The 24,221-nt window shown below is 37.8% G+C and overlaps 1 protein-coding gene across 10 annotated transcripts; it reads right to left on the reverse strand.

Annotated features, from left to right (window-relative positions):
- Positions 1 to 404: 404 nt before the first annotated feature.
- On the reverse strand, positions 405 to 24,180 carry RNF170 (ring finger protein 170). Of its 10 annotated transcripts, XM_090131461.1 has the most exons (10): positions 24,055 to 24,139; positions 18,671 to 18,820; positions 18,105 to 18,174; positions 16,613 to 16,756; positions 11,897 to 11,972; positions 10,703 to 10,811; positions 9,649 to 9,722; positions 8,183 to 8,236; positions 7,353 to 7,457; positions 405 to 3,925 (listed from the first exon to the last, which is right to left on the reverse strand). In XM_090131461.1, the coding sequence occupies exons 4-10, from the start codon at positions 16,747 to 16,749 to the stop codon at positions 3,656 to 3,658; spliced, it is 825 nt and encodes a 274-aa protein (XP_089987587.1). In that variant the 5' UTR covers positions 16,750 to 16,756; positions 18,105 to 18,174; positions 18,671 to 18,820; positions 24,055 to 24,139; the 3' UTR covers positions 405 to 3,655. The 10 variants fall into 10 exon arrangements, with proteins under 10 accessions (XP_089987587.1, XP_089987588.1, XP_089987585.1 ...); XM_090131462.1 differs by lacking the exon at positions 18,671 to 18,820 and having other exon boundaries at positions 24,055 to 24,146; XM_090131459.1 differs by lacking the exon at positions 18,105 to 18,174.
- Between the last annotated feature and the right edge of the window lie 41 nt (positions 24,181 to 24,221).

Genomic DNA, 24,221 nt, shown 5'->3' on the forward strand with positions numbered 1-24,221 from the left:
CTTTACAATTTTGTTTGTGTGGAGAATTGACATCTGAACATGCTTAATAATTGTCTATACTCAGCATCCTGAAAGTTTAGGTCCTATGAGACTGCCTTAGTTATAAGCAGAGACTGAGGCATGAGAGGCTGGAGAAAAACCCATCCAGAAAGGATCAGAAGGACCTGAAGACATCAGCTGGATTGTTCAAGGAAAAGACATTTAATGTACCAATATAGTTTTGGGACTAAGGCCTCAGAGATTGTAATTTCCATGATGGTAACAATAAGGCTGTAAAGAGTTAGAGCCTGTGGACAGGATATCCAGACATAACATAATAATCAGTCAAGACTGTAGCAGAGCTGTCAACAGGCTGGTGAAGGAGAAAAGAAGGAATAAAGACATTCACAGACAGAAAGCCAGTAAAATAAATCAAGAGAATCTCTTACTTTAATACCAATTTATTATCATTAAAATAACAAGAAGTAGGTTTAAATCTTTTTGTCTTAAAAATCTAGTGTAACACACAGGTCTCTGTTACAGTTCTACAAAACCTATTGCAAAATTGCATCCCCAAAGTACACCACTCTGCCCTATCCTCCCAGGCATCAATGGTGCGAGTCACAAACAACATAGAAACAGACTGTGTTATACAGTGCTTGTGATAAGGGTTATCATTAGGCCTTGAGATGCTACAAGTTATTCGGCAAGAATTCTGAAACATAAATTTTCCTTTTTGTTAATACTGCTGAAATAATGAAATATTTCACAGATTTTAGTGAAGCCTTAATAATCTCTGAAGAACTCTATTTTCCCCCATATTGCTTCTTTTCTACTAAAGCCTGTCTCCTTCTCTCACTTAGTGACATCAGCCCCATTCCATTCAACAAAACTGCAGTGATGTTTGCTCCCCTCAAAGCATTATGTATTTCTTTTCTGGAGCTAGTGCTCAGGTGTAGCACTTACATTGAACATTACTACCAGAATAACTTGGAAGTATATACTTAAGGAATATTAAATGGTCATGTATTTACCTCCAGCTTCTTGGGAGCTCTACAGCTTCAATTAAGCTGAATATGATAGCAGCACCCAAGAAGTGAACCTAGAGCTAGTTCAGACTTGCCTGGAGAGCAGCAGCCCTGCACTGCTCGTCAGTTGCAGCTTCACACTGCAACTGTTCAAAAAAAAGAAAAGCCTGAGCAAGTCATAATACTGTTCACTAGTGTCTTGAAGAACCACTGAAAGAAAAAAAAAAAGCACACATTGGTGAAAAGACAGGATGATCCTAATTCTGTCAGGTGTTGTGCTGAATTAAAGCTTACAATCTTACTCAACACTCAAAAATAAGCAGAGGACTCCAAGTGAAATCATTCTGGCTAGCAGAAAATGGTGAACAGAATACAGGTAAACCTTATGTATCTGTGTGGATGTGGTATGTACAAGCTTTCAGGCACAAAAGGTCTGTTCTTCAGGAACAGACTCCTTAGGTTATTTCTCCATGAACTTCTTCAAAGTATCATGTGGAACTAGGGAGCTCACTGAAAACAGTTTCACGTGCATCTCTGTCCACTCTAGATCTAGAGAGTCATGACAAAAACTATAACCACAATCAAAGGATAAACACATGTGGGAGGTACTAGATGGAGAGATTCTATGAACAGACTCCTACAGTTGTCCTACAACAGCAGTTCACTTGACGCACAAGCCAAACTCCAGAGGTGTTAAATTTACTTGATTAAAAATACTTTCTGGAGTTTGCACTCAGCTGGATCTCTTGAGGGGAAACAACAACAACAACAAAAATATTGCCTATAGCAAAACTACAAAATCTTGCCTTATCTAACATTCTAAATTATTATCTTGCTTTACCTAAGTTTATGAATATCCCATATATCTCTCCTCTTTTAGTTTGAAACCATTTCCTCTCGTGCTATCACAGCAGACTCTGCTGAAGAGTCTGTCCCCTTCTTCCTTACAGACCCCTTTAGTTACTGAAAGGCCACTATATGGTCTACCTGGAGTCTTCTCTTCTTCATGCTGAACAGCCCCAACTCTCTCAGCCTAGGTACTAGAAGCTGTGGAAAGGTGCCTACATGGGCAACACAGAGAAGCTGTGAGAAGGTCCCTCTCATTTTAAGTCTCATAGAATAATATGTAAACATGCAAAGAATCACCTGTCTCATCATAGTCTTTCAAGTACTCAGGAAGTCAAAGTAAAATGACAATTATCTTTCCTAACTAAGTATCTGTCCTAAGTTTTCTAACTAAAATTTACACAGATACAGAATATTTTTGAGCTTTCTAGTGGCATTCCCTTTCACAAAATGAAAATATTTTCAAATGAATTCTGTAGCTCTGATAGCCTATACTGAAATTCAACAGAAAATAAAAAAGCAAAACCAACCAAACAAAAAACAGAACACTCCCTCCCCCCAGAAAGAAAAATTAAAGCTAAAAAACACGACCACTAAAACAACACCTCTCTACCATCCCCCTAAAAGAAACCAACCAAAAAAACAAAACAAAACAAAACAAAACAAAACCTTTAGGGATTGGATCATCAATAGCCCAGTCATTTTGAAAACATTTTCAGGACTTTTTTTTTTTTGTGGTCCCTACTCAAAGATCTTTTTAAAGTTAATTCAAAATACCCTCTACCCACATCAAAATCAATCAGTCAATCAAACAAGAAAACCCCTAGGGAAAATTAAACGCCTCATATCTAAGTTGATTAATATTCATGTTGAAAATGTACGGTCTGGTAAAGTTCTGTAGTGTAAACATCCAGTTGTGACTTCTATAATCACTGCCTAAAATCTCAGGGTTCTTTCAACTACCTAAATGCTTAATGCAGCTAAAGGCATGCAAACGTCCAATGAAGATACACTGCACTGACCTAAAGCTGCATTAAAAAAAAAAACACTTTCAAGGTACATACCCACTAAATAAACAAGTTTCAGAAGAAAAGAAAAACATGCTCCCATTAAAAAACACAGCACTAGCCAGTCTGGCATGTATAACATAGGTTTCTCCTTGTAGATCATACGGCGAGTGCATTATTATAAAATATAAAAATAAAATCGTACGAATTGCATGCAACTGTACATACTGCAGCTCAAGCAATACTGAGGTGTTCCCCTTGTTTCTGTGAAGCAAGCGGACAGTAGCAAACTGCAGGTAGTAATGGTACTGCGATCATTTGATTTCTTCCACAAAGATACACAAAGCTACTTTTAAAAGCCCACAACAGTGAGACATTAAACATACTGACAATTGTCTTGTGAAGAAGTTTTAAATTTCTTTATGCATGTCTAGAGTACCAAACATATCTTTTTTTCCTTTAAGTTCTTTACTAGAATCCCTTTTTTTCAGAAATCACTTCAAAAGAGGTGTTTTCTGCTTTGATCTCATACAATTGTTCATCAAATATAAGCAGATGAAGGTAGTTCATTACATCTTAAAACTGACCTCATCATTATGAAGCATATGTAATACAAAAGTTAAAGATTCCAGTTAAGCATCACCACACACTAACCTTTCATATTTGTATAAGATGATCAACTAGAAGCTATGGAATTATAACTACTGAAACTGTACATAGGCACCTTGCTATTCCATACTCATGGTTTTCTTTTTGAAACATTCCATCTCTGTGACTAGGTGACTTTCAGCCATTTCATCTATTCAGCCGCTGGGTTACCACTTCTCGGTACATGATGGAAATATATATCAGCAGAAGGAAAATGACAAAGAAATCATCCAAGAACCCCAGAATTCCAAAAAGCGCTTCAGGAAGAAAATCCAGAGGTGATGCCAAGTAGAGAAAGGCTCCAAACAAACAGAGGAATATTCTGATGCGAAACATCCAGAAGAGGCCTCCAACAGAAAACATCTCCCTGAATGCATGCCGCAGCAGAGTGGGCAGATCCATAATTCTTTCCATAATCTATGAAGAAACAAGCAAAGAGTTAACATTTAGTCTTTTTTCAGTGTGAAGTTCCTATTACTGCATTACAGCTTAGGTATCTGTTCATTTGCAAGAACAATGACCACCAAATGCTCTACATTTAACTTTGCTGGGTTATAAGTCACTGTTAGAATATTTACATTTTCAAGCAACAGCCACAAACTATATTGCTCATAGTAAAACATACATATCATTTGTCACTAAGTACATTATCTATTAAGAAGAGAAAGCAGTGAAGGAAAACAAACTACATAGAAACAAGAAATAGCAAACAGAGTTACTGAAGTTTGATCAGAAGAGAACTACAGATTCCTAGAAAAAAAAAAGTAGTTAAAGTAGAAGAGATTGCATTTCTTCAGAAACATGACACATCTTTCCTCATGATATATGGTGATTCTCAAAAGCTACCAGAGGATCAAACTTCCACGTAAACTAAAGAACCTTTAAATTAACCCATCACTGGATCCTTCTATTTTTATTTTTCACTATAGTTCTATCATCTTAAATGAGAGACTGCACAAGAGAAAATAGGTATTTTTTGCACTGAATCAATTTCTACTGTATACAGAGCTATGATATCAAAAGGAGTTATTTCCAACACTGAGAAAGTTCTTAAGAAAGGGATATTATATGTGGTTAAGGCAACACATCATGTATAATTAGAAAACAATTCATCTAACCCAGGTTAGGGCCTCGGTGTGGGCTTCTGGGATAACCCAGGACAGTTTATTGACTAGTAGACATACAGCCCTCAGAGAGGTCTGCTGAAGCCTAAAAATTAGTTTCTATCTATTCTGGATCAGATGCATAGCTTAAGAACACAAACCAAAAATCATTTGTCTCTTGAGACTGTAATTTTTCCCTTAGCAATGTTTCATTATTTCAACAGCTGCACCAAAAGCAATGCCTCCTTTTTATTACACTGACCCATGATGCCAGAGGCAGACACTGACATTATGGCAGCAGAGGGTGAATCTTCCCACCAATACCCCATTACATGTTGTTGCTGTGTGACAGAGGGTAGCAGAGGGGCACTCTGACACAATGTCATCTGACATGGCAGTGCGTATGAAACAAAGCTGTGTCACTGAATTCCTCCATGCAGAAAAAAGGGCATCCACTGATATTCACCACACTTGTGAAGGATTATGGAGAGCAAACAGTGGATGTGAGCACAGTGAGGCAGCGAGTGGTGCATTTCAGCAGTGGTGACAGCAGCAATGGGTCATCTCAGGTGGTGCAGACTGTTATGAGCAGCCTCTTGTTCATTGCTGGTGGAAATGCTGGAAATGCACAGCTAATGGTGGTGACTGTGTTGAAAAATAGTGTTTCATAGCTGAGAACATGCTCTATCAAATAATGTTACTGTGCTCTTGTATCTACTGCAGTTTCCATGGAAGTAAATAGGAGCAATTACTTTCAGAGTATCTTACGTATATGCTGTCCAAGACAATTTCTCTTTACTCAGTGCAGCCCAGACAAGGCAAAAGGTTGGAAAACCATTACATATGTGCATCCAAATCCAATGAACAGCTGACAACAAGCAGTATATCAAAGTTATTGGCACCCACATACATATATTTCATTTCACGAGTCAAGACATGCACAGAGAAGACAGGTTGACTTTCTCAAGTCAAAGGTTGAGTTTCTCAAGTTCACAGAACTTCAACCATGTCTCTTAGCTATTTATTAAAAAAAAAAAAAAATCCTGCTTCCTTCACTCAGAGGTCAAAATACACACTGTAATATAACCCAGTGGGGAAAAAAAAATAAAAATGAAAACAGCATACAGCTTGAAATCTGAAGAAAGGCACAGTAGAACTTCAGACTCTTCTGATCAATTTAAAGAGATTAATCAGGGGAGCATTTTTTCTTACAGCTCATTTATTTCATTAAGCATTTTTACTAGTTATTAAATCCTTTCAAAGTAAGGACTTACATTTCAAGAAGTAGGTTGACACAGAAAAAAGGAATCCAAGGCTTATTAGCAATTCTTGTTCACAACAGAAATGTAATATCTTTGTGGAAACTTCCAAGTAAGTACATTTCAAGCTTGTAGACCTGTCTCAATTTAACTTAATTTATCTAACTTAATCACTCCATTCCTGGAGGCATTCAAAGCCAGGTTGGATGGAGTCCTGGGCAGCCTGATCTGCTGCATGTCCCAAATCAAGGGGACTGGAACTGGATGGACTTTAAGGTCTCTCCCAATCCAAACAATTTTATGGTTCTGTGACTCTATTAACCATATAATCATGGATTTCCTAAGGCATGAATGTCCAGCCTTTTGACTTTCCTGTGCCACAATGAATGAAGAGGAATTGTCTTGGGCCACATATATAATATATAACATAGTTATTGCATGCATGTAACAATGTTTTAATATACATTAATTACAATATTTTGAAATATATACTGTTTTTTTCTCTTGTACTTCCCTTTTATCTGTATTTTAGATTTTATCATAGAACAGTTAACTCATTGTGTTACTTTCATGCAAAAAAAAAAAAAAAAAAGGTGGCTGCTAAATACATGATTCCATCAATCTACAAATAAATATATATATGATACATATATATGTGAATAAATGCAGGTACAATGATTGTCCTCTGTAAACCAGCCTTTAACATGCTTGGATCAGCAAACTGACACAAGGTGATTATTACTTGTACATTGCCCCCACGTGGTCAGAACAGCAGAAACACTCATCATTAGTTTCAAAACTAATTAAAAAAAATCATAAGATATTATAGACTTCTTGTAAGTTTTTTGAGATGTTAAAAACTACAAGATTTGTCAGTACTGCATGAGTATTCTGAATATCTCTTCCGCAGTGAAAGTGTTAACACATCGATTTATTTTATGAAATAACACAAGCCCAAGTTTAATAATTAAACAAGACAACTTATATGTCAGCTTAATAATAAGAAATGCGTGTCTTCACAGGCACATCTGTTGGTAGGTTGCAATAGTATCATCAGCAGTTACTGCTTTTTTCTCCCTAGGCTGCACAACCACATGTAATGTACAATACACGTGAGTTTTAATTCAACTGAGTATGTGGGGTGTGCAGGGGAGGCAATTAGCACTGCCCTGTGTCCAACCCTGCACAGCATTATGTTGTCACCTCTGCAGTCCACACTCAAGCTATGCAAAACAGACTCTTGAAAAATACTGCCTACAATCACATAATAAATATCAAAATTTTACAATCTTGTGACGCTGTATTACTAGCTGTCCAGCGTTGTATGTGACCTGCAGGCTGGATATACCTGTCCTAAGAAAAACCTGCATAGTCTGTATATATCACAAATAGAAAATTCAGTGGGGGGAAAAAAAGTTATTCAAATGCTGTTAATCATCCCCTGAAATTACTGACCTCCACCCAAATTTACCCCAAACTTACAGATCTGGGTTGTCCTGAGAATCTCCGATTGTAGTCATTAACATCTTGTAATACTTGCACTGCACCTTGCTGATCTTCACTGAAGAGTGGTAAAAATAATGTCACCTAGGCACAGCAGGAAGATTTTGGTACATGTTCAACCATCTCTTAAGTGCAGATATTGAGAATTACAATATATTACAGTATATCTTCAGTTAATTACGCAGAACAAACTTTGTGTTAACTATTATCAAACTAAAATGAAGACTACTAATACTTACATGGATACAACTTTTATGTTTTAACAAGTTATTTGTCTAAAACTCTTTAAAGAATATTCATGCATTTTTAAAAGATCCTTAAAAATGCGCATAAGAATCTTCCCTCTAAGAGTACTTTACTGTAGCACAAGTGAGATAGATGATTCAGAGAATAAATTTCACATATTAACCTAATTTCATTTCTTTAACCCAAAAAGGAAGTAGAGCATCCACTGCGGCCATTCTCTGTCACATTTAGAATCACTTTGCATTTCCACAAACAAGCAAAACTTCGTATTTCTCCCTGTGGACAATCGTACCAAAACCAAGGTAAATAACAAAAGACAGTAGTAAAAAGACAACAGCCTTTATATCTCTTGTAAGCACAGATAATTCACTTATGTTTTTGAACTAACTATCATGCAAACAAAAATACATGAATATGTTTTCGTGTCTCATTTTTCTGTTTAGGAGCTTCTAAGAAGTCTTGTATTTGAAAACATGTTCTGCCATAAAAACTTAGCTTATCATAGCAAACAGAAAATCTTTATACTTAAATTAAAATGATCTTCAGAAGTTCTCTCTACCCACCGTTGGAAGTTTTGAAAACCAGCTAACGGCTCTAACAGCTAGTAATTCCCAGCTCTGTGTTAAATCAAAAGGGGGAAAAAAAAGTAACATTCAGAAGGAAGGTCTCCTTTCTCCCAAGCATGAAACCATTACTTGGTTGTTGAACAACATTTATTCATTTCGTTACATTTCATGTCAAGATAAATGAGTTTTAAAAAGAATGTTTCTTTAAGAGTTCTGATGTTTTATTAAATCATGTGTTTCAAGAGAATGGACTCCTAACAGCTTTTGAGAGTGTAATGCAAGGTATGGTCTCATAGGAGATTTTAAATGCAGCAGTCACACTTGGAAAATAACAGCATAAGCAGAGCTACATTCCAGTTCCAACACTGCTATAATCCTTCTGTGTGACTCATGTTGTTCATGTATATACACCTCCGTTTCTCACTTTAGTGATGCTTCACTTTCATTACCTTATGAGAGGGGTAAGAATGAATGCATAATCATGAAAGTAATCCCATCCAATGTATTTATTACTCAGAGGATGACAAAAGAGTATCTATCTACAGGGAGACATTAAAGAAAAGAAACTCTTCAAAATATCTTAGTTTCAGCTTTTCCATCTTCTATACCTTCTCTCCCTCCTCATGGGCCATACTCAAAACTCATGTATTCTCTAGGAATACCTATTTCTCTTTCCTTTATCTGTCTTCTTGTGGTCCTGCTAATACACCAAAACAAAACAGAATATAATGCATGAGCAGTGCCACAAAGCATGCTAGTAACTTCTAAAGAATTACATAACTCTGCAGTGTTTCCACTGTTAAAACATGAAGATACTTTTGTTAAAACAGAATGATACTCAAAGATTGAGCGTTAGTGAATTGCAAGAACATATTTCAAAGTAACAACGTAAGTTAATATGGAGTACTGAAGGGAGTAAGTTAATATGCTTCCTCTAGAAAGTTAAAATTAATAAAGACTAAAAGTAGGACCAAAATAAGAAATTGACAGTTTTGTGTGTGTTCTGTTTGGCAGGGATAACAGGAAGGAAGAGGACACTTCTTATAAACCAGTAGTATTTTAACTACTGGAAGTCTTCCAGACCAGCCAGGTTTCTCAGATACAAGTTCTGGTTTAGAAAGTTGTTTAACATCCCAAACACAAAGCAGAGAAGAATCATAGCTAAGATCCTATATTTTTCTGTTTTTCTATACTCCTTTACAGAATCTGGATAACCAGTGCTATTCCCTGAAATTTGAGTTTTTCTTAGTTTGTATTTTTCTCACACTTCTTATTTGCAAAAGCAAAAAGTTTAAAAAACAATGCCCACCATCTACATCTCACATATCCATGTACTTTCAGCTTCTCAGATTCCTTCTTCTATCAGTCTTAATAAGGCAGCTCAAATATAAGCACAATGCATTTCTTTGATAAACTGCAGTAGGTTGCTAAACCATAAGGCCCAGGATTACTTAAAACATTACCGTTTGTCTGCAAATTGGACAACGGATGGCACCAAGCCATGATCCATATCTCCAGTATGCAATAATGCAGGAACCTGACAAACATAAATTACAGACATTGACACTTCTGAGTTAAAACATAATTGCATGAAATGATACGATAAGCATCAGCAAAACAACAAAGATGTGTGATTTTCAATATAGTGTTCATTGAAGATACAAAGAATAGATGCATTCAAATTCACCACTACTAATCAGAAAAATCCTGAACAGGTTCAATATCATCATTAATTTTAAGATACTATTTTCTGAAAAAACAGAAAACATCTTAACCATTAATTCAGAAAACAGATAATTAAAACTGTTAAGAACTGAAAAGTTAGAAATGATAAAAATATCAAGACATGTAAAATTAATCCTGAAAACCTGGTTTTAAAATCAGAGCTTTAATGGGTGAAAAAAAAAAAGAGAAAATCTATTTTCTCTTACTGTTTTCCATATCTGTAATTTTTTTTCCTACAACTAAGCATTATATACACTATAAAACTAGACAACTGCAGTGAAATAATTATATTGAGAGGAAGCAAAATGCTATGTAGAGCTTTTCTATTTGTATTTCTCAATTCAAACAACTGGGCATCAAAGACAGGCAAATATTTTAAGCATTTTAAGCTAGTGGTAATTCCACAGGACTTCTACAAAACAAACAAAATCCTCTGTGATGATAACATCAAGCAGATTTTTTTAAATTTTTTTCTAAGCTAGTTTTTAAAATGGTACTTTTCCAAGTGTATTTCAATCCCTGCTGTTTTTCAGTATCAGGAAATAATGTCCACAATGCTTTTGAATGCATTTTCAATTCTGAGAGCATAGAAAAAATTCCAGCACATTCTGGAAGTAAGTATTTCTTAACATGCATTTTATGAACAAGTTATATAACAATTATTTTTAACACAGATGTGAAAATAAGCAGTTAAAATCCAGCAAAGCTTTCCATTGCGGTGACAGTACTACTGCCAGAAGTTTCTGCTTCTGTTCTGGTTTTATCTTTGGAAGTCAGAGTTTTCCAACTTACCACAGAAGAGATGCCCACAGTTTGTTTCTATGGGAAATGTAGCTTGTTGCAAACAGACTGGACAAGACATGTCTGTATAGAAGCGATGTCTGTCACCATTAGAAGCATCCTACTGGGACAGAAGAGAAATAGGAAATGCCAGAGATACTATTTATTATATAATAATTCCACTGAACTTAAATTAAAAAAAAAACCAAAAAAACCCTGTAAGTTGAATATTCAAATGCAAAACTAAATAAAACGCAACTAATTTGAAATTAAAAAATCAAACATGCTTAAATGCAAAAACTGTTTCACTAAGCATGTGCCTCTGGTGACAAGCACAATACTTTCCCCTTCACCTGTTACATATGTAAGAGCTTCAATCCAGTTAAAGACCAGAAAGGTAGAAGCCTTCAGGTCCTTCGCACTAAGTAGAATACATTAGGCAAGGCATACTGAAGCACTAGTATCAGCTCAGGTCCACACTATTTTTCTAAATAGCTTTGTCCCAAATCAAGCACTTAAATTGCACTGCTTGCCAACTCCATAATTTAGGGTTCTCAAACACTGACACCAGCTTGTGTACATCACTGCTATGACCCGTTTTTCCCTCCCCAATTTGTTGTATGTTTCCTCTACTTTAATATGTATTCTTGTAAAAAAAAATCTGTCACTATTTCAAGAATGATTAAAGACTCCTCTGAACACTGTCCAATAAATATGGCTTTTCTCATTCTAGGTTTGGGACTCAGCAACTGCTAATAATGTGGCTACACATTAGCCTCTCATCTGCACGCCAGAATTGTGTGCAAACCCTGTTGCCTTGCTCTGGCTGCTGTACCATTATTCTGCTATACAACTTATCCTTTTAAACATCTAAACATTGTCCTGTGGCAGCAAGTTGTTCTCCAGATTTCCTTTTCTTCACCACCAAACTCCCAGGAGCACTGCAGGAATCACACAACATAACCTAACACACTCCACCTTGTGGCAAAAGCTGGTCTGAAAAAACAACCAGTTACATCTTGTAATGACTTGACTTACTCATTAAAAAAAACCTACATCATCTCATTGTTTGATCAATTTTAAAGTTGCCTCTGTATGGTAAGTAAAGTTCAAAGATTCTCAAGACAGTTTTTTTCCAGAACCTTGGAGAGAAGCCTACACTGCCCCAAACCAGACTGAGAATGATTCCAATGCTCAGCAAAGCACCTGCTCAGTTTGAAGCTGCTGCCGAAGAGCTCGTACTAGCTCTTGATTTTCTGGATGTATGTTCTGGTGTTCATTCCTGTGAAAGGAAATATAAGCAGTAAGAAACACAAACACTGTGAACCAACACTGAAAAACAACTGACTGAAAAAAATGATTCAAACAAAAGGGAAAAAATAATTATTTCCTGCAATAAAGCATTTTAAAGGAAGTACACAAATAATTAAGGAAAAAGATTCTAAAGTAACTCTAGCCAGCAAGCTGTACAGCAGCAAATTTTCCCTAAGTTTCCATAATCAATTACTAACCCATTTTAAAACTCAATTTTGATCTGAAAAATAAAATTATCCCATCAGCCTGCAAAAAAACAAAACAAAACAAAAAAACATCAGCTGCTTGAAAGATTTAATATTCATCATGCAGAAAAAGTGTCTAGATTCCTCATTTTTGTGCAACATTTTACAAACTGGATTACTTGTAAATTCCTTTCCCCCCCCTCCCACTTACTACATAAGTTATGATGGACTGAAAAACCTGAACTACTTCAGGTTTATCTGCTACACTAAAGATGAATCCACCTTTACATAAGGGTAGGCAAATTTGCTTTAGAATGTTGACTTTACGTAACTATCAGCAGATTGGATATAAAAAGAAATCTCTGCAGACTCTACTGGCAAGAAAACTACAGGTTAGAAACATCAAGATAAAGAGGAAAGACACTGAAGAAAGGAGGCTGGATATATTAAAATTCAGAAGCACAACAGGAATGGGATTGGAAGTAGACATGGTGCTGACAACATTAAGAGGTGTTAAGTTACAATAAATAAAAGTTAACAACATTGTTTTATTTATCCACATGGATTTAACTAGTAATACATTCTGCTCAGCACTGCAGAGGTCTCAGATGGGTTGTGTCTTCCATTTTGAGCAAAATGCATAAAAAGATGTAGGAAAATTCAAGAAAGTTCAGAAGAGAATGATAAGATTGATACTGCTGACATTTGTAAAATGTTAGAGAAAAACAGAAGAAATGGGACCTTGTATGGGAGACTGGTTATGGAGAGGAAGCAAGATAAATCTTTCAATCTAATAGATATGATTAACTATTTTCCACAGTTATCTAAGGTTGGTGGTAAACCATTTCAAACTACTAAGTGCACCAAATCAGACAAGATTACCTCAGGGTACTGTGAGCCATGTCTTGCTAAAAGTTAAATTGAAGAATGTGTTATACTGATTCCAGGAGTGACCTAGGCAGCCTGATCCTGTGTCAGAGCTGAAGGTTGAACTGGTTGAATTTTCACAACTTTTTCTGAATCCGTTTATGCAAATTCCTCAGTATCTCTAGGCCCATCTGCAATATTTCCTTCATTTGATGAAAGAAATCACAACACTGCATTATTGCTGTAACGTTTTCTCCTTTATTCTTTCTTCAAAGAGGAACAGAAATAAAACTGTATTTTCAGGCTAACAATACTGTGATTACTTGCAAAAATTGCATTTATTTAGCAGTAATGTAGTAGCGAATGAAAAATGAAAACTATATGACATGCTTACACTTCACAAATCAGATCTTGTGGAAGTTGTAATACAAGTTACATGTTTAACAGTATTTTCCTGTCTGGACTCTACAAATTGGCATGTTTTGCACCTTTGTTTTGTCAAAAGTTTGATACATATTGAAATTCAAAGCAAACCACATGTAACAGGAAGTGTGAATTACAAGCCTGTTCACCTTGATTCCCTCATAAACAACTAATTGCAAATTTGTTACCGGTGTTATCTAAAAAAGACAAACTGAAGTTAACAGGGCATATCTTGCACTTCATCTTGGTGCAAATGATTTACATACATGACTTCAGTCTGGTATTACATATTATCTTCAACATGTGCGACTGTAGAGGCACAGAAGTAGAACATCTGTTGCTTATGCATCAGATGCTTCACTGGCAGAACACTGCACAATGTCCAGAAGGGGACGGACAGCGTTCAAGGCACATCGCAATCACAGCTTCTGTTGTGCTGTTAGTATGAGAAAGTAAGTTGGAATAGTGCTACGTAACTAGAGACATCTGCCTAGCTTAATACAAGTCAGAAAGAGATAAGGTTAGAAGTAAACTACTTTCCTTGTTTCTGAGTTTTAAACCCCGTAACTCGAGGAAAGAAATATCATAACATGGCAAGACTGTACCATGTCTTACAAAGAGCCCCACAAAACTATCACTACCAGGAGGAAGGCTGCCTATTCGTTCAGTGTGAGCTGTCATGCATGGGAAGTGAGGGACGGGACATGTTCAGACTGGCACCACAATTGTTTTTTTGTCATTATTGTTGTTTTTTCCTCCAAGGATAAAGACCTGATTTCTGCTGAAAGTACTAACCACATTTTATATCAAACCTTATGTATTCATTTGCAATGTGACGATATTTATTTATGATATTTAAAAGATGATAGTAAAAATCTGGCTGCATTTCATCTAAATGAACAACTCTAAAACATACAGGGTCAACAAAAGTTCCTTACAGAAACAGACCTAAACATCTGTGACTTGGTTTTTAGTAACTTGGTAATTAGTAATTAAGTTTCAAAACCAAAAGCAAAGACTTCCCACTCCTGCCCTAATGTCATGCTTCCTTGAATTTTCCATTATAAAAAAGAAGAGTAGCAATACCCCCTAAAAATTCTTTCCATATTCAGCTTTTGTCTCTTCCTAGATTTTCTGGAACAGGCCCTTTTTGCAAGGGCATGTAGTGACAGGACAAAGGTGTAATTGCTTTAAAGTAAAAGAGGGAAGATTTTAGATGAATGTTGGGAGGAATTTGTTCACTCGAGGGTGGTGAGGCCCTGGCACAGCTGCCCAAAGAAGCTGTGGTGTCCCATTCCTGGAGGCACTCAAGGCCAGGTTGGATGGGGCCCTGGGCAGCTGAGCTGATGGGGGGCAGCCCTGCTCACGACAGGGGCTGGAACTGGATCATCTTTAAGGACCTTCAAATCCATAATATTCTGTGGTTTTATGACTCCATGCTGCCTGCTTTCCCTTCTCTAGCATTTTTTTTATTTAGTTCCTGCAATTATACTCACTCTCCTAAGCCTTCCTTCACACGTTTGTGCTCAGGACCTATTTCTACCCAAGTTAACATTGGTAGCAAAGACAAGGGGGCAATGAACACAGAATAGAAAACACAAAGATAACCAGGGACAAATAAGAAAATCCTTCTTCTGTCTCCTGTCTCTCCTCCACTGCCATATATTATTGTACTTCATGTACTGTTGGGATTTTATAATGCACAGATTTTGATGGAGACAGCACAAAGAATTTCAGGGAAAAACACTGCTTAATACAGACAACATTCAAAGGCTACAGAAGGCAAAGTGTATATCTAAGAAGATGCTGACAAGACCTACAGCAGTCAGTTATATCATGCAGAAATAAATTTTTTGTAGACTTTTAGAATACAGGAACTTTTTGCTCAAATTTGTTCACCATTCTAGAAGATAAACCAGCAGGGCACGTACCAGGATCCACAGACAGTCTGATACAGGTAGAAAGTAACAAATCCTCCCCCTCCTTCCTGCATAACCCTCCATCATCAACTTATCATCTTCCTGAACACTAATCCTAAGCAAATTTCCACTGCCCTTGCCCACTGCTGACCAACCTTATTTTGCTCACTTTCTTTTATGTTCTTAATTTATCTTCCATTATAAATAGTAAACATTTTGGTTTTAAACATTAACTGAAAACTTCAAGTTCAAGTCACATGTGCTAAGAATAACACACCAAGGGATAACAAAAGCACAAGAGGGAGAAGACTCCTAAGGGAAGAGAAGCATTGTTATGTCATTTAAATAACTGAAACAGCCTCAGCAGGAAAAGCATGTGGATGTGTGTTAACTTCTCTAAAGTTCCTGGTTGTGAACTGCAGCACTGCCCTGCATTTTAACTAAGCTTTTCAGCTCCTGGTGAATTTCATGGCATGCTCTCAAAAACACCCTACCTTGCCAGTACTTCTCATACAGACAGGTCCTCCCTGGATAATGCCAATGCATCACTAATATTCAGTCCCCTAAATTATTAAAATTGCCTTCATAACTCTACAGACATGCATTAAAATCAATAAAAACTAAAATCAATAAAAAGCCAGTCTGAAGCTCAGATTTATTTTCCCAAAAGCATACAGGCTAGTGTTTGTTAGGTTGTAAGGAAAAACTCTGGAACTACAAGTAAGGTTTGATTACTTGACCTTTAAAGTTCTTTCATTCTGGACTTACTCTTTTCTTTCACAGAAAGTATAATAAAATCCACTGTTTTCCAAATATTTTCATAAATAAATACATCAGCCTATTTATTTATGAGAATTCAACTAGCATGTGCATTGAAGGATTATATTCAACCTTAATTGTGCAGTCATTATTAATAAATCTCTACTTAGTAATGAAATACAACACACCAACCAGTTTGTGAATTTAGTTTTTTTCAGTAGTAAAGAATGATGAACATATAGAAATGTTAGACGTGAGATTTGAGAAATTCATCATTTAATTCTAACTTTGAATTAAATTACGAACTCGACTGAGCAACTGGTTAAACAGTAAATGATCAAATAATCATTTCCTTCATGTCACAAAATAAGTGTTGTATATTTTTCAGTTTGTTGAGAAAGTTAGAATTTGACAAACCCAAGCACGTTGATCAATTCCTATCAACATATTCTCACCTGAAAAGCGTATATATCAGAGCAGCAATGAAAGTGAAACTGAGCACAACTGCCACCAGTACCTGGTCACTTACTCCTTCTATAACTGAATCATTATCTAGCTTCAAACTCTGAACTTCTGCCTGGTGACTGTCCATCACAGCTCTAAAATGCAAAAAGAAATATATATGTATACTGAATATCTAGAGATACACATACGCATAGACACATACATTATTAAACAGTTACAAGTAATATATATGCATGTATCTATTTACACACAAATTCTTGAAGAAAATAATCAATTGCTTGGAAAAAAACGGTAAAAAAAAAGATAAAACATGCATTTTACCTAATAGAGCTTGCTGCAAAGGACTACAAAACATTTGCTTTGTACAGCAGTAAACAAGTCTTAATGACTGCATTGCAATCTAAAGACTTTTTTAAACACATTGGTCAAATACCTTACCTGAAAACCTTTACAAAATACATTAAGGACAGGACATTCTACTGCATTTGACATGTTCTAACCACAACCTTGTTTATGAAAAGTATGATTCTACTTTGTCAAGGATTTTTGCTATTGCATAATGCATGACTGCTGCTAAGGTAAGACAATGTAGTATAGTATTAAATGTCTAGCTGTATACACATAAAATATCTGATGAATTCTGTATTTTATCTATCTTTTCTGTGCCTTACCTTCTTTCAGAGAGAAACATGGGGAAAGCTTGCAAACAAAAGGGTATTTTCAGTCCTCCCTGGTCAGACTTGTTTGTTTTATATTCATTTTGCATATGCAAAAATCAGAATGACTTGCCAGCACTAACATTCATTAACTTACAGCTGGAGAAACAAGCAACATAAAAGTCTGCAATATACTTCTAAATCACTCCTGCTGCAATCAGGAAGTGAAATGAACTGCAGCTGTGAATACTATGAAATAAGAAGAATGAAGCTAAGTCTGGGAAAGGTAACAAAAAAATGTTGTATTTAAGCTGTGTCCTTATGTGTTGGAGTATTCCCATACAGAATTGACATAAGATCCAGCATCAGTTTATGAGGTCAGGGGAGACTGGTATCATTTACTTCACTTTCTATTCCTGTGTGGGTGCCTTAAGCCTGCAAGCTTTTATTAGAGTATCACACTAGTTCACAGCTCATATGTCACTGTCAAATTTGAACTTTGCTGTCTAACAAATATAAGTACAAAAGACATTACCTAGCTCTGAATTAAGTGCAAAAATGGAAGAGAATACAAGTTATGGGGATTTTAGTGCACAGTTGTAATATGCAATCCTGACAAAATTTCAACATGCCAGTCTAGAGCTAATGTAAAATGTCATCTTTTTCATAAGATTTGCTTTTGCTCTCCAGATCTATTCTTGTATGAGTTGTGGAGCTTTCTCCGAGCTTTGTAACATCTGTGGGAACTACCTCTGTAGCAGTAAGGCAAGGGAAACTAGTATATTCTAACATTACTATAAAAAGGGTAAGTGGTATAATTAAGTACCATAGGAGCAGAGAAAACATGGAGAATGAAGGTAGATTCCTTTCATTGTTCTTTTATTTTTGGACTTCCACTGTGGAAAACAAAATGAAATAATGAAGCATATTTGAAGTGAAACGATAAGCTACATTTTCCTAATGTGTACCTCAGCCTGAACTGTGACTCGCAGCTTCTCACACACAACTGTCAAAGTCTAGCTACTGAAATGCCAATTCACATTTGGAAAGAGTAGGTTTTCCTAAACACAGAATATCACAGACTCACGAAGAGCCATGTCTGAAATAGGTCAATACTGACACATATTTCATATATATAGTAATGAGCAAAAGACCAGATATTTGTGGAAAGGTTTTACACAGAAACAACAAACTACACAAAGAGCTACAGCATGGTGCTGTATACCTTGTTACACAATTATATAGCTTTTGTTAAAGCTACAAGGCTAAGCTGCTGTGGAAATCTTCTGAGCCTAAATTCCCGGCATGGGGTGACGCCTCCCCAGCTTGACACACCCAAACTGTGCACTTTTTTCTCATCATCAGTCTTGAAGTTTCTCTCTCTTACAATACCTCATTCTGGGACATCCATTTTTCACAATTGCATCTGAGGGAGAGTGCTGCTATTTTCAGCTCCTACACTGTCCCTCCTTAAGCACCATCATCTCTGCACTAATCTTAACTACGTCACACTGTCATTCCTGGGTTGTTTGCTCCATGTACCTGCAGAAATAAATGGTGAGGAATTGGTCCACAGTCTTAAAACAGCTCTGTCAGAACAGACCAGCGTGCTAACAATAACTGCATCCTATTGATTTCCAAGCAATTTTCCAGAAATGCACTCTGTGGCAGTGAGACACATAGATGCCTTCACAGCCTGGCTTTAACTGCCCGGGTGAGTATGCAAAAAACAAAACAAAACAAAGACCTAACAATGGTCCCAAAGAGAACACTACTGAAATAAACTATTTGAAAATTGTCTGACTGAAGGAGAATGGAATTTTCTGATCTCAAGTCCGCTTGTAACATTTTCCAACAAAATATACAGAACTGCAAGCTTGCAGTTTACATTTCCTCAAGTGCAACCACAATAGCACACAAACAAATTCATGGTGCTCTGAATGCTGATAGCCCTCCAACTGCTGCTATGGAATCTGGCCTTCCACTGCAAGAGCCTAGCAGGAGCACCCTCTTTTCAGCCAGTACAATAAAGAGCTGAACAACCTTAGCTCATAAGGCTTAGCATTAAGTGATGTAATGAAGTCGTCCTCAGTGACAACTGGCACTGACAAGGACTAAGTGTATCTCAGGGAAGACTTGTAGAACCAGACACTAGCAAAGATATCTAATCTCTCATAAAATATTATGCAGAAATAATTGGATGCTGTACAAGAGAAACTTGATGCTACTTTTATAAAATCATTTCGTTCAACCTGTTTAACTTGATCCATCCTATTTGGATGATTATGCAAAAATAACTGTATTTTCTCAGCTTTTTCAGATTGGCCTTGGAGACCACAGACATTAAATAATTTTAAAGTTGTTTGTTTGTCTCTGTAGATTTCTATTAATTTTTGTTTAATAATTACAAAGATGTCAAAGTTTTGATGCTGTGCTTCTATTCTTTCATACAAAAAATTAATTCTAGTCCATACTAGCTTTTTAAGAAAAGCTCCACAACAACAGAATGACTTCAGTTAAAGAAGTGAGTAGTAAGAAACAGATTAAATTCTAAGAGTTGATCTTTGCTTAGATTAATGATCTTTTTTTTCTCTTTTTAACCATTCAGCAGGAAGGTGGCTTTCTGAAAAGAAAGCATAACCTCACCCTGCCTTCCAATTAAAGGAAAAAAACAACAAACAAGCTCCCATCTAAATTGGAATTCATACCATCAATTTCAGAATGACAACAGCACAGGTTGCAAAGTTTCAAAAACCAACAAAAACTCCCAAGGTAGAAAAAGATAAGAACAACAAAAACCTTTAATTTTCAGCTCATCTTCAAGCACTTGCACAAGGCAAACTAGCTCAACTGCCCAGTAAGTAAAAAGGACAAGCGGTTACTCCTCCATTCCTTGACCCTCTCTAAATAACAGCTGGACTTTGCAGCACAGTGATCAGATTTATGTGACCCAGGATTCTGTAAGGCTACAGAATGTAAATAGCCTCAAACAGATTCATCTGGTCACAGAACACTTCAAAGTAGAAAGGGATGGAATTTATGCTGGTAAGAAACATTTCATACTACTCACCTGAACATATAACAACTTTGCTTCTCCTGAGTTTTGCTGAGACAGATTACAGAGAGAAAGCAAAACTGTTTTGTTTACGCTTCCAATAGCAATCTTCCCACTTCATGGTTAAGTTGAGCAATAGATGCAACTTCATGTGAAAAAAAAAGAGGACTGCAAGAAGTGACGTCACGTTTACGGCAATCTTATTCTTGAAAACTCATACTGATAATACTGAAATATGAGGGCATGAAGACCCCACACTGCTGTGGATATATCAGTTTCCTTATGAGATTTGAGGAGTATTATTAAGATTTCTGATGTTCTACATATAGCACAGTAAGAGCAATAGCCATGCCATAACTTGCATACCAATGAAAACCAACTTTGCCATGACGTATTAAGTATTTGCTGCTAGCTACCCAAAGTCAGAATACCCCCACAGCTATCTATAAGATTTGAATTTTCCAAGTTCAGCAAGTATTTCACCATATGCTGATATATTCTTGGAAAGACAGAGATCTTAGGATTCACCACCAAAGGAGGACATAAGCCTAGGGAAAAAAGCAGCTCTCTTCACCTCAGGGAAGTAAACAATAAAATAACATAGATGCAGTACTGCTGTGAAATACTGATTAGTAACCAAGAGCAACACTGATTTTAAGAGAAGGCTACAATTTGCTCAGCATCTGAAAAATACGTTTGATAACAAGTCCTTTCAAGAATGGGCTGAGAGGCAACTGAGTAAGAATGACCATCCTAGTTCAGTTCTACTTCTGCTCTTTTCATCTTGTTGCAGTACTGACAGCCACCATCAGTGCTCAAAATATGAAAAATTGAAAGATGAAGATGGGAGGGGGCCAAAGTGTACGCAAGAACTTATAATATATTTTGCCTGCTGTCTTTTACTAGCAGAACTATTGCTTCTTTTCCCTAACGATGTTTCTCACTTTGGAGAGGCTATGAGTTCTCCAGGATAAATGAAATCCTAGCCAGTAAAATACTACTGAGAAAGGCAGGCTTACAAAACTGTAGCATTCGTAAGTACAGATTACTCTTGCAATTCAATTCTCATTTTTTTAAACACCAAAAAGACTTGTCCTCGAGTCCTAAGTCCTAAACTAAGTCCTCAGAAGTTTCTTCCAAGATAAAAGGAACGAGTACAAATTGGTTTCATTTGTGACAGCAGGTTTCTCCTAAGTGACCTACTTTAGGTAACAGAAATCAACTTAAGTACACTAAAAAGTGGCATGTTTATTCTGTAGCAGCCCCTGTAAAGACGCATATTCACCTATTTTGAAATACTTAAGACATGATTTGAGAACTTTTGGCTACAGTGAAGAGAACAACAGATTCCCCAAAAAAGGGAAAATTATTAGATACTGAGTAATAACTGAGATCCTTCTTGTTTGAATTACCTATTTTCTACTTTGTGGTATTAGTGTGTCCTGATTACTTGTGAAGGACCAACAAAAAATACTTACAGGTGGGACCTGACACCACTGTGTGGTTCCAAACAGAAATTTTGCTAATGGATTCTACAGTTTTTCCTTCATGCAGGATCAAAGGGTACGCCTAGAGTGCATTCAGAGACCATAACAATGGCATGCTTTCAGCATGTATGTTGAGCAAGAGTGAACGTACAGGTAGCACTGATGGTACATACACACTGAAGGTGTGCTAAAGCTGGGCTTTGAAGCAGCAGTGCAGACGTGTACAACCTTTTAGCAGAGAAATGAGTAATGGCAGTGGGTATACTTAGAAAATGTCTTTTTTGACAAAGCAGTATTTTCTTCATTTTTGTGATTGAATTTTTACTCGCATAAAGCACGTAACAACCCCCAGTGCTATGTATCTCTGTCAGTTTTAATATCAGGAGGAAAGAAACCAAAGGGCATGTGTAATATGGGAAATAAAAAATAAAATAAAACAGCATACAAATTGACAAGATACAAACTGTGAGAATCTTAAAACAGACTTGGTAATATTTTACTAGGACTTCATGCAATCTATTCATACAGTTTTATTATGAGTTATCAGCTACTTTGGAGTCAGAAATCAGAACAGCTGACTGAGTAAATTATAGCTGAATACATTAATGTGCATACACATTCACTACAGAAGAGAAAAATAAAAATGCATACAGTCCTGCTAGATTTACTACAAAGCCATAACAGGGCAGGGCCATTTCAGCAGGGGATAACACCTCTTCAGTATTTAGATCTGCCTCACCAACATGCTTGCCTGACAGAGCAGCTCTCTGCAGGGCTGGAGGTCAGCAGCCTCTGTGTGACATTTCCCTAATTAAAAAAACAAAAGAAAGAAAATCCTAATCATAGAATAGAATCATTGAATCCTTAGAGTTGGAAGGGACCTCTGAAGGCCGTCTAGACCAACTCCCCTGCAATGAATAGGGACACCACAATTAGATCAGGTTGCCCAGGGCCTGATCCAACTTTGCCTTGAAAGTCTCCATAGTCCGGGCATCAATCAAAACACTAGGTAACCTGGTCCAGTGCCTCACTACCCTCACTGGGAAAGATTTTTTCCTTATACCTAACCTAAATCTACCCTATTTGAGCTTGAAACCATTTCCCCTTGTTCTGCCACCACAGACACAGAAATAGTGTGTCCCCTTCTTTCCTGTAGCTCCCCTTTAAATATTGAAAGGCTTCTATCAGGTCACCTCGCAGCCTTCTCTTCTCCAGGCTGAATGTAATCATGCTTTGCAAGTTAGAATCACTAAAGATGCAACCTTCAGAAGCACATTCCACGGGGCAAAATACTAAGTGACTAAGTCTCATTTTTTTTTTGTCAGCCTGTAACTGCTGATGGCTTGAAGAAAAAGACAAAGGCAGTGATATGTACAGCATTCCTCTTTGGGGTATCTGTCTGCAGGGCGCGTGGCCTGTGTAAAACAGGCCCCAAAAGAGTTCTGAACTCCTCCATAAGGCTCGAACAGATGGAGGTTCAAGGCTCATAAAGGAGCAAGGCTATAAAGACACGGAGTGCAGTGCAGACGAAGCACTCCCTCAACTTCAAAGCGACAGAGCAGCAGAACAGGCTGCGCACAGCATCTCCTCTGGAGATATTCAAGACCCATCCGGACACTTTCCTGCGCGTTCTGCTGCAGGGAACCTGCTTAAGCAGGGCGTTGGATCGGATGATCTCCAGAGGTCCCATGCACCCCTAAGCCCGCGTGCGGGCGGGGCCACGCGGAAGGGCCTGTCAGCGCCTTCAGCTGGGTGCCTTCTGGGCAGGCAGGGAGGTGAAGCAGCGTCACTTCAGTACAATAATGATCAGTGAAACACGGCAATACTCAAACTGAAGCCAAAAGGGCTTTTCATTTCTTTCCAAGAAAAAAAAAAAAAAAAGCCCAACAAGTCCTTACAGTAGGAAGCAATGCTTCCGCACGCAAGCTCACACCTGCGGCGGACGGCAAGACGAGAAGCCCCGCTGCGTGTCCTTCCACCGGCAAAGCCCGGCGCTCCTCCTTATCCCCGACACGGAGAGGGGAAGCGAACTGCGAACGCCCCGCGCCGCCGGTCGCAGCCCCACCTCAGCCCGCCGCAGGCCGCGGCCCTCCGCCCCCCGTCAGCGCCCAGCCGCGGGGCTGAGCTCCGCCGCCGGACCCCGCGCGGCCTTCGCCGCGTCCCGCCCGGCTGCGCGCGCCCAACGACCCCCCGAGGCCGGTACGCTCCCGGCGGCGGGGTCGCGCCGGCGGTACCTCAGCTCCGGGAGCGCCGCGCTGCCCGCCGGCCGCCGCCCCGCCCCCCGGCAGCAGCGTCGCGGTGCGACGAGGCGAGGCGACGAGACGAGAGAAGAGAGGGGAGGGGAAGAGAGGAGAGGCGGGCGCAGGGCGCAGGCGCGGGCGGGCGGTGCCGCCGGGACGCT

Source organism: Phasianus colchicus, chromosome Z, assembly GCF_987193195.1.
Source record: "Phasianus colchicus chromosome Z, bPhaCol1.hap1.1, whole genome shotgun sequence".
In the NCBI taxonomy this organism is placed as follows: Eukaryota; Metazoa; Chordata; class Aves; order Galliformes; family Phasianidae; genus Phasianus; species Phasianus colchicus.